Genomic DNA, 15,772 nt, shown 5'->3' with positions numbered 1-15,772 from the left:
TATTTATTTCCATAAAGGAATCAAGTGATTCTACCCCAGATCCACTTAGCCGGTGCTTCCCTCCAGCCCCTGGCAGGCGCTGTGTCTCTCCGCTCGCAAGCCGTCGACCCGGGGTCCCCGCTGGTGCAGATGCCGACCTCCTGGTTGTCCTCTACTGCACGAGCGCCGCTGTCTATCACCTCCACATGGTCTGGAGTGATCTGCGTAGAATTACTGGGCAGGAGCCGTACACTCCAGACCACATAGAGGTGATTGACAGCAGCGCTCACGCAGTAGCCTCTGCACCAGCGGGGAACCCGGGCCAACGGCTGCAAGCGGAGATGCTGCGAGGGACATAGGTGCTGCAAGGGGTTGGAGGAAGCTCCGGGTAAGTAGATCTGTGGGTAGCATCATTTGATTGATTCCTTTAAAGCAGACCTGAACTCAGAACTTCCTCTCTGCTCTACAAGATAAGCATCAGCATAATAACCAAAGGAATTGCTGTTGCAAGGACTCAGTCGGGTGCACAGCGGGTAAAAGCATTAGAGTTCCCAATGACCAACGGACCTGACTGTCACCTGCTGGTGTCTCCCTATACTCACCATCACCTCCCACCTGAGTGTATGTGAACCCTCCCAGGCCTGTGGTGAGTGTTACTGGCTCACCTGCCCAGGAGGAGAGATTCCTGACCTACTCCCGTGTCTGGCTTAGTTTTCAATTGTCATTGCGAGCGCCACAGGAAACTGCCACATGCAATGATGTCACTTCATGCTAGAAGTATTGTTCAAAAGGAAAGGAAATTATGGCAGCCTCCACATACTTCTCACTTAAAGTCAATGAGCAATTTTTTTTTTTTTTTTTTTTTTTTTTTTAGCACTACGGGCCCATTTCCACTATCGCGAATTTGCATGGACAATACAAGTAGATGGGACAGTTTCCACTTCTCAGGATTTCTAAACGTTTTTCTGTTCAGAAAAAAAAAAAAAATCAGAATTCCCATACTGCATACGATTCACATACAATGTATTTAATACGAAATTCACATGCGGTTTTAGTATGCAAATTTGCATAGAAACAATGGAAACATCATACAACTGCATGCACATTTTTTCTGTGCAGATTCCTACCACACAAGTGGAAACGGGCCCTAATAGATCGTATTCTATAGGGTACCCCATGTTAGGGAATAATAAATAAGAGGAAGAAAAAAAAAAAAAACTACTTCAGGTTCCCTTTATGTTAAGTGCCAGGAAGGTGTAAAGACATCTAAAGCGAAAAATTAAGCCTTAAATGGACACTTCAGTCAAAACAAAAATTATGTTAACTTACTCTGGGGCTTCTTGCAGCCCCCTGGAGTCATCCTGTGCTCACAACGCTGGTCCAAGTCCCTCCAGCCAGTAGTGGCTACCCCCCGTAAAGCTGGCCTGTTGCCGCCAGCCAGTAGCCCTCTGTGCATGCGCAGTAGTGAGTTTCGCATACTGTGCATGTGCAGAACACTCCCAGCCTGTGGGAACGCAATGAGGACGAGCGTGGCTGGCCAGCATAGCGGGGTTTGTTGCTGCTGGCTAGAGGGATTAGTCGGGTGTTGTGGGCACAGGAGGACTCAACTTGAAAAAAATTATTAACTTGGCTTCATGCTAACTTAAGATTCCCTTTAATTATGTGATTAGAGCACGCGTACTTCCATGTTTTTGCTGCCACACACCAGCATCCGGCATGGTGGTTATAGGTCATAAAAGTCCCCTTTATTGTGCCAATGATGAACAAGTAGGGAAGCTAGAATTCAGGATGGACAGAAATCAAGTTAAGAGAACACAGGAGCCAGGAGGTCGTTTTGAAAGTTTCTCACCCAGACAGCTGAGGCCGCTGTCACTGGAGGGAGAAACACCAGGGGACCCCTGCAAAGCCCTCAAGGAACCCTAAAGCCTGGTCTACAGATAAGCAGACTTACCCGCACTTCCCAAACAGCGACACTGTTGTCCCGCCCACAGGGATGGCCTTCCCAGGTCCATAGATGTCCCAAATAGTCAGAGCCACCTGGGCGTTTCTGGGTAAATCTGCAAACTTCACTGGCAGGTCCAGCCACTCATTCCAACTGAAAGAGGATAAAATACCGTATCAGCAGTGTAATACAGGAGAAGGCAGTCAGAGGCTTTACCACAGCCAATTCTTAGTCAGTCACTGGATGGGAGCATGGAGATTAGGCAAGTTAGGTTCACTCAAATGCATAGCATGGGTGCACAGTAATGGAGGTGCATGATCAGGTAGGACACAAAAGGAGGAGGACCCTGTCCAAAGGCTTACAATCTAGAAGGAGAGGTAGGGACACGAAAGGTAGGGGACCAGAGTTCAGCTGTGGGGTTAGAGCACTAGTGAGGGGGGGGGGGGGGGGTAGGTCAGAGTGAAAAGGCAAGTTTTGAGGGCCTTCTTGAAGATGTTGGAGGGGGCTGCCCTAATGGGTGGAGGTAGAGAGTTCCATAGTGTTGGAGCAGCTCTTGAGAAGTCCTGGAGGCGTGCATGGGACTGGGTGATGGGGCACAGTCAGGCGAAGTTCATTGCAGGAATGGAGTGAGCGGCTAGGTGTGTACCTCTGAGTAAGATCGGAAATGTAGGTTGGACAGGTTATGTGGACAAATTTGTAGGTCAGACAATATCTTGAATCTGATTCTGGACTGGATAGGAAAGCCAGTGGAGGGATTTACAGAGGGGAGCTGCCCTGGTGGAGCGATGGGAGGAGTGGATAATTCTGGCAGCCGCATTCATGGACTGCAGCGAGCTATTCAGGTCATAGGGAGACCAGAGAGAAGGGCATTGCAGTAGTCGAGGCGGGAAATTATGAGGGCTTGGATGAGGAGTTTGGTGGTGGCAGAGGTCAGGAAAGGGTGACTCTTACAGATGGTACGAAGGTGGAAGTTGCAGGTCTTTGTGAGGTTTTGGATGTGGGGAGTGAAGGAGAGTGCGGAGTCCAGGGTGACACCCAGACAGTGGGCTTGAGAGGTAGGTCGAATGGTAGTGTGGTTAACAGTGACATGCACATCTGGGAGTTTCATGGATAGCCGGGGTGGGAAGATCATAAATTCCGTTTTGTCTAGATTTAGTTTCAGGAACCTAGTGGACATCCAGGAGGAGATGGCTGATAGGCAGGAGGACACCTTGTCCAGGGTAGTGGTCGAGATGTCAGGGGCGTGGAGGTAGATTTGGGTGTCATCTGCATACAGATGATAGTTAAAACCCATGGAGGAGATAACCTTGCCAATGGAGGATGTGTATAGATGTGAAATGGGACATCAACATCTACCGTAGCTCTGTACATAGTATATAACAGAAACGAGAAGTTCAAGACACTGTATAGTCATGACATCCAGCAATACAAGTGCAGCTGCATACATAGTTAAAGTGTGGTTTGAGAGATCACTAAAATTGGTACACGTTCATGAGGTAAATTGCAGCAAAATAAAACACAATAGGAGGAGAGTCCTGCCCTTGCGAGCTTACAATCTAGAGGGTAGTGGGGTGGAAAAAAAGGGAAGCAGACACAGGGGTTAGTAGATGAGGCAGTGAACCTCCAATGCTACCTATAGCAGTTTATTGGCTTGTCTGAAAAGTTCTGTTTTTAGAATACGTTCAAAGATTTCCAGGCTCAGAGCACGACTGTTGTGGGAGAGAGCTGCAAAGTAGAGGGGCCGCTCATGAGAAGTCCTGGAGGCAGGAGTGAGAGGAGACCAAGCTAGAAGACAAAAGGGTCTCCTGGGAGGAGCGAAGGTTCCGTGCGGGGCGGTATCTGAAGAGGAAGTGTATGGAGAGGACAGTTTATGTAGAACTTTGTATGCATGTAGAGCTTTGTAGGATATCTGAGTGAGGGCTGGTGCACACCAGAGCAGTTCTGCAGCGTTTTTTTAAAATGCTTGCATGGGGAAAACGGCTTGGCTAATTAAAGTGAATGGGATGGTGCACACCAGAGCTGCTCGTTTTTCCCCCAAACGCAAACTCGGGGGCTGCAGCATTTTTTTACATTTCTGAGGCGTTTCTGCCTCAATGTTAAGTATAGGAAAGTGGAAAACCGCTCTGATCTAGCTTTTTTTCAGAGCGGATTTCCAGGCGTTTTTGTTACAGAAGCTGTTCAGTAACAGCTTCACTGTAACAATATTTGAAATCTGCTACACAAAAACGCTAGGCATGTTTAGGAAACCTCTCTAAACATGCCTAGAATCGCTCTGAAATCGGCTTCAAAAACCTCTAGCGTTTTGCGGATCTGCTAGCGGTTTTTGGTGTGCACTGGCCCTAACAGGCAGGCCTGTGGAGTCAGAATCGAGGAGTCAGAGCAATTTTTGGGTACCTGGAGTGGGAAAACGCACAGACTCCTAATGAATTTAAACTGTAATTAAAATAGAAAATCTGATAAAATGTTCCATTTCTCAGATAATAGCCATCATAAATAATTTATATATACACAGTAATAGCTGTGCTTAGTCCACAAACATGAAATAAACCTATGAAAAATTAGTTACTTGTGCTGCTTCAATAAAGCAGTCCCCGTATTTTCAAAGTCAGATATACACATCTGATTGTGACTGTACAGTATATACGAGGTGTACACAGGAATCTTTTATACTGTATATACACTCAGCTAAAGGATTTTTAGGAACACCATAATACGGTGTTTGACCCCCTTTCGCCTTCAGACCTGCCTTAATTCTACATGGCATTGATTCAACAAGGTGCTGAAAGCATTCTTTAGAAATGTTGGCCCATATTGATAGGAAAGCATCTTGCAGTGGATGGAGATTTGTGGGATGCACATCCAGGGCACGAAGCTCCCGTTCCATCACATCCCAAAGATTCTCTATTGGGTTGAGATCTGGTGACTGTGGGGGCCATTTTAGTACAGTGAACTCAGTCATGTTCAAGAAACCAATTTGAAATGATTGGAGCTTTGTGACATGGTGCATTATCCTGCTGGAAGTAGCCATCAGAGGATGGGTACATGGTGGTCATGAAGGGATGGACATGGCTAGTAAATGCTCTGGTAGCCCGTGGCATTTAAACCAATTGGCACTAAGGGGCCTAAAGTGTGCCAAGAAATCATCCCCCACACCATTACACCACCACCAGCAGCCTGCACAGTGGTTACAACGCATGATGGATCCATGTTCTCATTCTGTTTACACCAAATTCTGACTCTTCTGTTGAGACATTCAAATTGTAATCGACTCAGACCAGGCAACATTTTTCCAGTCTTCAACTGTCCAATTTTGGTGAGCTCATGCAAATTGTAGCCTCTTTTTCCTATTTGTAGTTGGAGATGAGTGGTATTCGGTGGGGTCTTCTGCTGTTGTAGCACATCCGCCTCAGGTCTGTGCGTGTTGTGGCTTCACAAATGCTTTGCTGCATACCTCGGTTGTAACGAGTGGTTATTTCAGTCAACGTTGCTCTATCAGCTTGAATCAGTTGGCCCATTCTCTGACCTCTAGCATCAACAAGGCCCCCCCCCCCCCCCCCCCCACAGGACTGCCGCATACTGTGCGTGAAAATCCCAGTAACTGAGCAGATTGTGAAATACTCAGACTAGCCCGCCTGGCACCAACCATGCCATGCTCAAAAATTTCCCATTCTGACATTCACTTTGGAGTTCAGGAGATTGTCTTGACCAGGACCACACCCCTAAATGCATTGAAGCAACTGCCATGTGATTGGTTGATTAGATAATTGCGTTAATGAGAAATTAAACAGGTGTTCCTAATAATCATTTAGGTCAGTGTATACTAAACATCTATGTTGTAATAATAAAGCCTGATGTGTAGCCGTGTCACTAATAGAGATGGTCAACGAGATGGAAAGAATTCACGTTGATGCTGATTTATGCAAATGTATGCACTCCCTTTTGCTCATGAAATCAAATAATTTGATATGTTAAAATAGGGTTTGGTGACTACGAATTAAAGGGTACCTGAGACAGATGAAAATAAATGTTTTATACATACCTGGGGCTTCCTCCAGCCCCCTTCAGGCTAATCAATCCCTCGCTGTCCTCCTCCACCACCTGGATCTTCTGCTATGAGTCCCGGTAATTCAGCCAGTCAGCGTTGTCTGGCCACGTGCCGCTCCCACAGCCAGGAGCATTCTGCACCTGCGCAATAGTGCTGCGCAGGTGTAGAATGCCCCCGGCAGCAGAGTGTGTGCATGCGCACTATGCCTGACAGGCTCAAGTATCTGGACTCATAACAGAAGATCCAGATGGTGGAGGTGGACAGCGAGGGACTGATTAGCCTGAAGGGGGCTGGAGGAAGCCCCAGGTATGTATAAAACAAAGTAAACCTGAGGCATGAAATTAGTTACACACAGTAGTACTATAGAATACATATGCACTTCCCACAGAGCTGCAGGGGATCCACTGAGAATGTTGTGCACATTGAACACAGGTGTTGTCTATCACCCATAAACTGGTTCAGATTGTACATGAAGACTGTGTAATAAAGGAAGGATAGCCTCATTCTCCTGCAGAGCAGGGCTGTAGAGTTGAGGATTCGGAGAAATTTTGGGTACCCAGAGTCGGTGACTTCATAAACTGGAGGAGTCTGAGTCGGATGATTTTTGTACAAAATCCACAGCCCTGGTAAGCATTAGACTAAGGAGTTGGAGTTGAAGCCATTTTGGGTACCCGGAGCTGGAGTCGATGGTTTCATAAACTGAGGAGTCGGAGTTGGAAGATTTTTGTACTGACTCCACAGCCCTGCTGCAGAGTACCTGCACATCACTCTTACATGTACCCACAGTCACATTGCCTAGGGCGAGATAAATGTTCTTTGTTCCTGTCTTCTACAAGTACTCTTACCAAGGACTAGTTTTAGTCTATGACTAAAAGTATTAGAGGCAGAAGATCAGACGGCTAGCCAGGAAACTGGTATTGTTTAAAAGGTAATAAAAATGGCAGCCTCCATATCCCTCTCACTTCAGTTGTATTTTAAAATTCCTAAGCGTTGGCAGTTAAGAGACGAATTTCATGTTACATACTTTCAACCAACAAGATTGTAATACGCAAATTAGAGTCGTCGGAGGAATCCTAACCTGAGGAGTCGAGAAGTCGGAAGAATCCTAACCTGAGGAGTCAGAGGATTTTTGTACCGACTCCACAGCTCTGGTAACAGGTAGCCTATGGATAGATTGGCAGAAAGGGGCTGCCTCAGAGGAGCAGGAGGAGAGGTGGATAAGATGAGCAGCAGTTTAGTAGGGACTGGAGAGGTGCCAAACTGCTCAGGTCATTTCTGTGGGGAGGAAATCAGCAGGTGTCTTCTAGACGCCAAGTATTGGCAATGAGGCACCCAGGTGAAGTTGGGCAGCTGATGCGGTGGCAGTGGTAGCCAATCAGCTATGACGTAGGGAAGAATGAAGACGAGACGATCTTCTATTGTGTAGATGTAGACCATCTGGTACAAATAGTGTTTTTTTGGGAGCCGAGGATTAGTGTTACGTATTAGGAGGGGAGGTTAGTAGAAAGGTTACCATACTAAAGCTAACTATCGGCAGGCAGGATTTACAGCACACCAGGGTATTTGTGTGAGTGTTAGGCACTTGGAGAGGGGGTTAGTGTGAGAATGGGTACCGGTAAAGTCTATAGTAAAACATTGGTAATGTAAACTACTGATATCTTTACTATCGGCACCAACCAGCACCCAACTTATGCTGTGGCTCCGCAAGGGCTAGTATCACGTCCCGCACTTACTTCCATCTAGTGCTGAAGGCTTTGTAGGAGGTCCTCACAGGCAGGGCCATGGGCTTCCCATCCGCAAACACCTGGCAGGTCACATACAGGTCGGAGCATTGGTCCTGATAGAGGCCAGAGAACTTCAGCATGGGGTCCTGCAGCACCGCCTTGTAGCTCTTCTGCTCCCGCTTCCCTTCCAGGCTGCCTCTGTATACATGAAACAAAAATATAACAAACTAAAGCTGCTGAACAAGAATGTGGATAAACTAAAGGCAGGAACACATGATGCAGTTTCCATTCAGGATGGTCAAATCGATCATTTCCAGCATGTACAATCTGCTCCTAATCAAGAACAGGATCGATTTTCAGATCAGTACTGCACAATATCAAGCCTGTTCTCAATCAGGAGCAGATCGGACATACCGGAGATTATGAAATTATTAGCATTATTCTGCTTTGATAAAGTAAATCTTAAAGAGGAACTCTGTGAAAACAATGTAATAAAGTGCTTCATTTTTACAATTATGTATAAATTATTTAGTCAGTGGCAGAGGGGAGAGAAGTTTTCACAGGTTGAGAGCTGGGGATGTAGGGCAGCTTGCCTGTGTGTAATGACAACAAGCAGAATATGGTTGCTCTCATTGTATCACAGGAAGAAATAATCATATACTGTTGAAGCCGTTTGCAGCTAGATTTGGTGTGTAAATCATCTAAACTTTAGATAAGATATAGTGACAAGTTACTTGTTCTAGTTAGTTTTTCATCTTGGATCCACTTTAAGGCCGAAACTGAGCTATAAATCAAAATTACAACCAAATCTACATAATCAAATATCACAGGTATTGGAAAAGATTGACGTTAGATGCCCAATAATATTAGAGGAAAATCATATTCTGTCTGCTCAAAAAAAAAAAAAGTGAAGAAGTCCGTTAGCCAAAATAATCCTATGTATACCCAGTGTTCTCCCCAGGCTCTTTTAGCTGGGTGCTCCACCCGGCTAGATTTAGTGACCACCCGGCCGTCATTGGCTCACCTCCTCACCACCTCCTATGCTGTAAGCAGAGTTGCCCTGCATTTTCATCTCTCCCCACCCGGCTACTATTTCATGCCACCCGGCTGGAAAATAATTCTGGGGAGAACACTGTATACCCATGTTCGGTGACCGCTTGGTAGTGACGTGCTGTTGGGACTACCTACCAAGCAGTCTCTGTACTATGGTGAGGGAGGTGGCAGGGCTAGCAAAACTCATCGAGCAACAGGAAAGAGGATACCAAACAGTCTCAATTTTCCAACTCAACACATTATTGAAATGGAAACAAGCCAACACCAGGAGACAACTGCGGGGCAAACTAACAGAAACAATGATTGGCATTCTAAAGCTACGTACACACATCAGACTATAGTCTTTGGAAAATGAAAGATCACAGACCATGTAGTATGAGAGCCATACCTTCAGTCTTTTCTATGGAGCTGAACTTCCCATCAGAAAAAAAATCTTTGCAAGATGCTGCACACACAGATGCTGTACAGACACAAAAGATCAGTATCTGCGAAAGATCCGTTCCTGCAAATTGCATTCATAGTCTATGAGATCTGCAGATCATCATACACACCTTGTTTAAGTGACATTCATCTGCATATCTGACAATCATCTGCAGATCCGAAGATCCATCCTGGTGGGTCTGATCTGCAGATGAATGTGTTAAACAAGATGTGTAGGAGTATGAGGATCTGCAGATCCCATAGACTATGAATGCATTTTGCAGGAACAGATCTTTTGCAGATACTGATCTGTTGCATGTGTACAGCATCTTTGTGTGCAGCATCTTGCAAAGATTTCTATCTGATGGGGAGTTCAGCTCCATAGAATAGACTGTGTATGGCTCTCATACTACATGGAAGGGGGTAAGATTGGTCTGTGATCTTTCATTTTCCAAAGACTATGGTCTGATGTGTGTATGAGCCTTGAGGGTGCGTACACACCAAAATGCTAATGTCGCCCATCAGGAATCAAAACCTGATCCCCTTGGCCAATACTGCTGTGTATCGGATGACGCGCTGTATTTATATGCGGGTGGGGGAAGGGTATGTGGGAGGGACAACAGAGTGGCGCATCCATGACAGCACATGATGGACAGCAGAGCAGCAGGAACAATGAAGTTGGCCAAGTGAGTCATGCCGCTGGGCGAGACGCTTGTGCATCAGGGACCAGGTGCCTCCGCACACATGTATGATCATCAGATGAGGCGGTTGCTATCTGCCGTCTCAGCCAACTCGAGTCAGGTGTGTCTATGGGCCTTTACACACCTCCAAGCACATTGTACAACACAATTAATGGACACCTGAAGTGAGAGATGTATGGAATCTGAAACTTACAAGTTGCATGGCAGTTCATGTATCAGTAGTGTCTGAATCACACACCTGAAACAAGCATGCAGCAAATGCAGTCAGACTTCAGTCAAAAACATCTGATCTGCTGCATGCTTGTTCGGGGTCTGTGGCTAAAACTATTATGCTGGGAATACACCATATGGTTTTTCGGCAGATAGATGGTTTGATAGATCATTTCCGGCATGTCCGATCTTATTTTCGATTGCCTTTTCTTTTCAATCTCTTATAGAAATGAATGGAAATAGATTAGAAAAGAGAATTGAGCGGAGAAAAAAAAATAAATAAATGGAAAATGGATCGAAAAAACGCATCATGTGGGTCGCATTAGAGGCAGAGGATCAGCAGGACAGACAGGCACTGTGCATTGTTTATCAGAAAACCAATATGGCACCCTACATATCCCACTCACTTCAGGTGCCCTTGTATTGGTGGCTCAAGGGACAAAATCATTACATCGGGATACAATGATATTCTGTATGGGGCATTGACATTAAAGTGAACCTCCGGACTAAAAATCTACTCAGCAGAATTGAAAAGGCTTGGTGTTTAACAGTTTCACAGCATCAGAACTTTGTTTTTCTTACCAAAGCATCATTTTTAGCTGCATTTTAAGCTAAGCTCCACCCATCAAAGAAAACTGCCCAGGGTTTTTTCCCTGATACTGTGCAAAGCATGATGGGATTGCCTATGTTATTCACGTTGCCTAGCAACTGGGAGAGGTGATCAGCACACAGGACAGTTGGAACCGGAGCAGTGCTTTTCAGCGCTGCTAGATTTGGGCGCAGCCGGCGCCTCCATAGACTACAATAGGAATCCCTCCTATTGCAGCGCTCAGTGAGTAACGTCGGCTCCGTCAGAGGACGGAGCCGAGGTTGCTTAAAAACATAATTCGGCCTCCAGCAATTGCTGGAAGCCGAATTATTTCATTCCCCCACTATCCATGGCGGCCTGGAGGGTAAATAGTAATTAAATCGGCCCGGACTTGTGCAGAAGCGGGATCAGCTATATACCGGCTGTATCCTGCGCCCAAGTCTACCGGCGCCGATTTCAAATGTACTCGTTGGAACTGTGTCTCATGCTCCCTGTCACCTACTTTCAACCAAAAAGATGGCTGCCATCATGAAATCAAACATTTGCCTGTTCTTTTCAAACAGGGTGGGTAAGAGATTATATTACCTATCTATATTAATCAACATAACTAATGTAACTTAATGACAGCATGTTTGTTTAGGCCGAAGTTCCTCTTTAAGTGCCAAAACAGTAACAAAGCATGCTGAGTGCATTTACAGTAGCAGTTAGACTTTCAGCGTTCAATATGCACAACAGTTACTACACAGTGCGGCTTTTCAGCTCAGTTGCAATGCGAGTGCAAATCGCAACGTAGCGTGAAACAGCCCTAAAACTAAAATTTGTTGGCATGATCAGTTTTAAATGCAGCAAAACAAAAAAATTCAAGGTACACCCATTTACTTAAAATATTTATATCAGAATCTCTCAGGGGAGTCATGCTGCCTGTCCCTCAGGTACTCAGAAGAGGTGAGCTGTTTGTGAATGGCTGGGGAGGATTAGGGCAGGGTATTGTTATGGGACTATCACATGCTCAGCTGGACACTGATCCTGACATATGCCTGGGGGAGGAGGATAGGGATTGTGAAGGGAGGCACCCACATGCTGAGCTACACAATCTCTGAAGTAAGATAACAGAGTATATGTGGTAAACAAAGGCAACTAGTGGGGGAAGGGATAAAGTTTCCTGCGACAGGAGGGCACAGACGAAGCAAATTTGGGGAGGTGGGTGCCCAGTGCAGACAAATAACATGGGGATAAAGTGTGGGGCAGATGATGAGCGAGGGGTGGAAGTACAGTGCAGATGAGGTAGATCTTGGGGCAGTGTGTGTGTGTGTGAGTTAACAGATGGGAGGTATAGTGACAGACGATTGGGGGAGGGTTACAGTGAGGTGATGAGGGGGGGGGGTACAGATTTGGGAGATGAAGGAGAAAGGATACAGAGCAGGACAGGTAATGGGGGAGGGTTAATAGGTTTGGTTTTTTTTTTTTGGGGGGGAGCTTAGGTGGGATGGAGCAGGGCCAGGCCAAGGCAGAGGCTGAAGAGGCTCCAGCCTCAGGGCGCAGTGTAGGAGGGGAGCACAATTCATTCTGCTGTCATTCCCAATTGTGTTTGAAGCACAAAGAAATAAGAAAAGGGCATACATAGCAGTGACTGCAAGCCAGATTACTAGAGATTAAGGTATTGGGGATTTTGGGGGCCCTAGGCCGCCCCTTAGGCTAATAGCAATCAGTGTGTGATGGCTGGGGTGGGAGGGATGAAGGGGCGCACTTTGCTGTCTCAGCCTTGGGTGCTGAAGGACCTTGTCCCGGTGTCGTGTCTGATTACGCTGCCTGTGGATTTGCGCTGCCCCGCATGTGCAGTAGGAGACTGTGCGGCCACATTTCCTATAGAATGATGCTGCTGGAGGTAAAATACTAAATATCTCCGCTCCCACACCTCTTACACTCCCCAAATTTTCAGGGTAGAGAGGGCCCCCCCCCGAACTACCTCTATACTAAATTGCAGCCCCCGAGACCCGCTGGTTCCCAAGATAGATTTCTCTAATCTCCTGAACCAGCAGGTCTCGGGGGCTGCAATTTGGTATAGAGGTAGTTCGGGGGGGTCCCCTCTCTACCCTGAAAATTTGGGGAGTGTAAGGTGTGGGAGCGGAGATATTTAGTATTTTACCTCCAGCAGCATCATTACCTTCACACTGAGCATGCGTGCTACTCAGTGTGGAAGAGAGCTTCCGGGCAGCGCAATCAGACATTACACCGGCTCTGGGATGGAGTATTGTTTCAGGAGATGGAGGGGGTGGATAAAGTGTGGAACAGGCAACTGGGGGATGGGGGTGTCAGGTGATGGGGTGGTTGATGGAAGGGGGTACAGTGCAAGGGAGATGATGCAGGGGTAACAGATGGGGAGGGATAGTGGCAGATGTTGGGGGAAGGTGGGTACAGTGTGGAGCAGGTGATAAGGGGGTACAGTTTCGGGAAATGATGGGGAGATCCAGAGCAGGGCAGGTGATTGAGGGAGGGATGGTGGCAGGTGATGGGGGTGTTGATGATGGAGCGGTGGGTACAGTGCTGGGCAGGCGGAGGGGGTAACAGATGAGGGGAAGTAGCAGATGATGGCAGGGGGTGTAGATGATGGATGATGATGGAGGGAGGGGTGCAGGGCAGGTGTTGGTGCAGATGGTAATGGAGGTGCAGGGCAGTTGATATAGGAGGAGGGGACCACAGAGGCGGACAAGGGACACACACACACTCACATCTTGAGCTGCACGGTGGTGACGGGGGGAGGATGGAATCAGATGATGGAGGTTTATGATGGAGGGGGTTACAGAGGATGGGAGAGTAGCAGATGATGATGGAGGAGGGGAGCACAGAGGCGGATGGGACACACTCACATCTTGAGCTGCACGGTGACGGGGGAGGATGGAGTCAGGTGATGGAGGGGTTACAGATGAGGGGAGAGTAGGGGGTGCAGATGGTAATGGAGGGAGGGGTACAGTGATGTGTAGTTGATGTAGAAGGGGACACACTCACATCTTGAGCTGCACGGTGACGGGGAGATCGCAGCTGTACACGTAGTAGAAGCGCTCCGCGTCGGCCATGGCAGCAGCAGTGCGGGGGTGACACGGGAAATTTAAAGTAAAACAACAGTGAGTGAGGCAGAAACCCGCTTGCCCCGGCTCCGCTCTCTTATTGGCTGCTCCAGAGCATCCTCTTCCGGGTCACCAGCCGTCGCCACGGCAACAAGGGAAGCGTGTCCCGCCCTCACAGCTGATTGGTAGCCACGCCTCCCCGGAAGTCTCTAGTCACATGACGTACGACTGGCTGGCGGCTTCCGTGTGGTGAGGACGACGCGTGGCCGCCATGTTGTGGCTGGCAGAGATCCTGTACAGACTGTGCATAGCTCCCACTTGTCCCTCTATTGGAGGGACAGTCCAGCCCCTGTCCCTCTTTCCTCCTCATTTGTCCCTCTTTCCGGACTGATGAACAGATCTATGGATATATGTGTATTTTTCTACTGAAAATGTGTTTCACTGACTCTAAACTTTAATCCCATCCTTCAAATTAACCACCTTACCACCATGGGTGCGTATATCTATGCTCCTTTTAACACCCTTTCCCCACAGGAGTGTAGATATACGCACCTCCTGCCGCTGTCCGTGCTCCCGATTGCTTGCGCTCGTGCACGCCGCCGGCCGCTCGCCCAGAGATCAATGAACGGGAAAAAACGTTCCCTTTCGTTGATCTCAGCCCCCCAGCAATGATCGGCTGCTTCTATGGCTGCTTCTATGAGAAGCAGCCCGATCATTGTGAAAAAAAAATTCCCAGCCTCATTGAACTTCTTACGCTTACAGGACGACGCATGCAAAAAAAACTTACTGTGGCCATCTTGTGGCCAAATAGTAAAACTACATCCAAAACATTTTTCATATACAAATACAGTGATGTGAAAAACTATTTGCCCCCTTCCTGATTTCTTATTCTTTTGCATGTTTGTCACACTTAAATGTTTCTGCTCATCAAAAACCGTTAACTATTAGTCAAAGATAACATAATTGAAAACAAAATGCAGTTTTAAATGATGGTTTTTATTATTTAGTGAGAAAAAAAACTCCAAATCTACATGGCCCTGTGTAAAAAAGTGATTGCCCCCCCCCCCCCCCCCTTGTTAAAAAATAACTTGACTGGTTTATCACACCTGAATTCAATTTCTGTAGTTAACCCCAGGCCTGAATACTGCCACGCCTGTTTCAACCAAGAAATCACTTAAATAGGAGCTATCTGACACAGGTAGACCAAAAGCACCTCAAACGCTAGACATCATGCCAAGATCCAAAGAAATTCAGGAACAAATGAGAACAAAAGTAATTGAGATCTATCAGTCTAGTAAAGGTTATAAAGCCATTTCTAAAGCTTTGGGACTCCAGCGAACTACAGTGAGAGCCATTATCCACAAATGGCAAAAACATGGAACAGTGATAAACCTTCCCAGGAGTGGCCGGCCGACCAAAATTACCCCAAGAGCGCACAGAAAACTCATCCGAGAGGCCACAAAAGACCCCAGGACAACATCTAAAGAACTGCAGGCCTCATTTGCCTCAATTAAGGTCAGTATTCACGACTCCACCATAAGAAAGAGACTGGGCAAAAACGGCCTGCATGGCAGATATCGAAGGCGCAAACCACTTTTAAGCAAAAAGAACATTAAGGCTCGTCTCAATTTTGCTAAAAAACATCTCAATGATTGTCAAGACTTTTGGGAAAATACCTTGTGGACCGACGAGACAAAAGTTGAACTTTTTGGAAGGTGCGTGTCCCGTTACATCTGGCGTAGAAGTAACACAGCATTTTAGCAAAAGAACATCATACCAACAGTAAAATATGGTGGTGGTAGTGTGATGGTCTGGGGTTGTTTTGCTTCTTCAGGACCTGGAAGGCTTGATGTGATAGATGGAACCATGAATTCTACTGTCTACCAAAAAATCCTGAAGGAGAATGTCCGGCCATCTTTTCGTCAACTCAAGCTGAAGCGATCTTGGGTGCTGCAGCAGAACAATGACCCAAAACACACCAGCAAATCCACCTCTGAATGGCTGAAGAAAAACAAAGTGAAGACTTTGGAGTGGCCTAGTCAAA

General features: G+C 46.8%; 1 protein-coding gene across 3 annotated transcripts in view; it reads right to left on the bottom strand.

Moving 5' to 3' along the window:
- The window catches only part of PIK3C3 (phosphatidylinositol 3-kinase catalytic subunit type 3), a 206,968-nt gene extending 193,111 nt beyond the window's left edge, over window positions 1–13,857 (bottom strand). Inside the window, exons 1-3 of one of the 3 annotated variants that reach the window (XM_068252072.1) lie at window positions 13,670–13,857; window positions 7,700–7,888; window positions 1,931–2,074 (exon numbers count right to left, since the gene is read on the bottom strand). In XM_068252072.1, coding sequence (XP_068108173.1) covers window positions 1,931–2,074; window positions 7,700–7,888; window positions 13,670–13,737 — 401 coding nt within the window. In that variant the 5' untranslated portion in view covers window positions 13,738–13,857. The remainder of the gene's footprint in view (window positions 1–1,930; window positions 2,075–7,699; window positions 7,889–13,669) is intronic. The other 2 variants (XM_068252078.1, XM_068252086.1) reach the window with 2 other exon arrangements.
- Between the last annotated feature and the right edge of the window lie 1,915 nt (window positions 13,858–15,772).

Source organism: Hyperolius riggenbachi, chromosome 1 (assembly GCF_040937935.1).
Source record: "Hyperolius riggenbachi isolate aHypRig1 chromosome 1, aHypRig1.pri, whole genome shotgun sequence".
Lineage (NCBI taxonomy): Eukaryota > Metazoa > Chordata > Amphibia > Anura > Hyperoliidae > Hyperolius > Hyperolius riggenbachi.
This window is presented reverse-complemented; position numbering and strand designations above follow the sequence as displayed.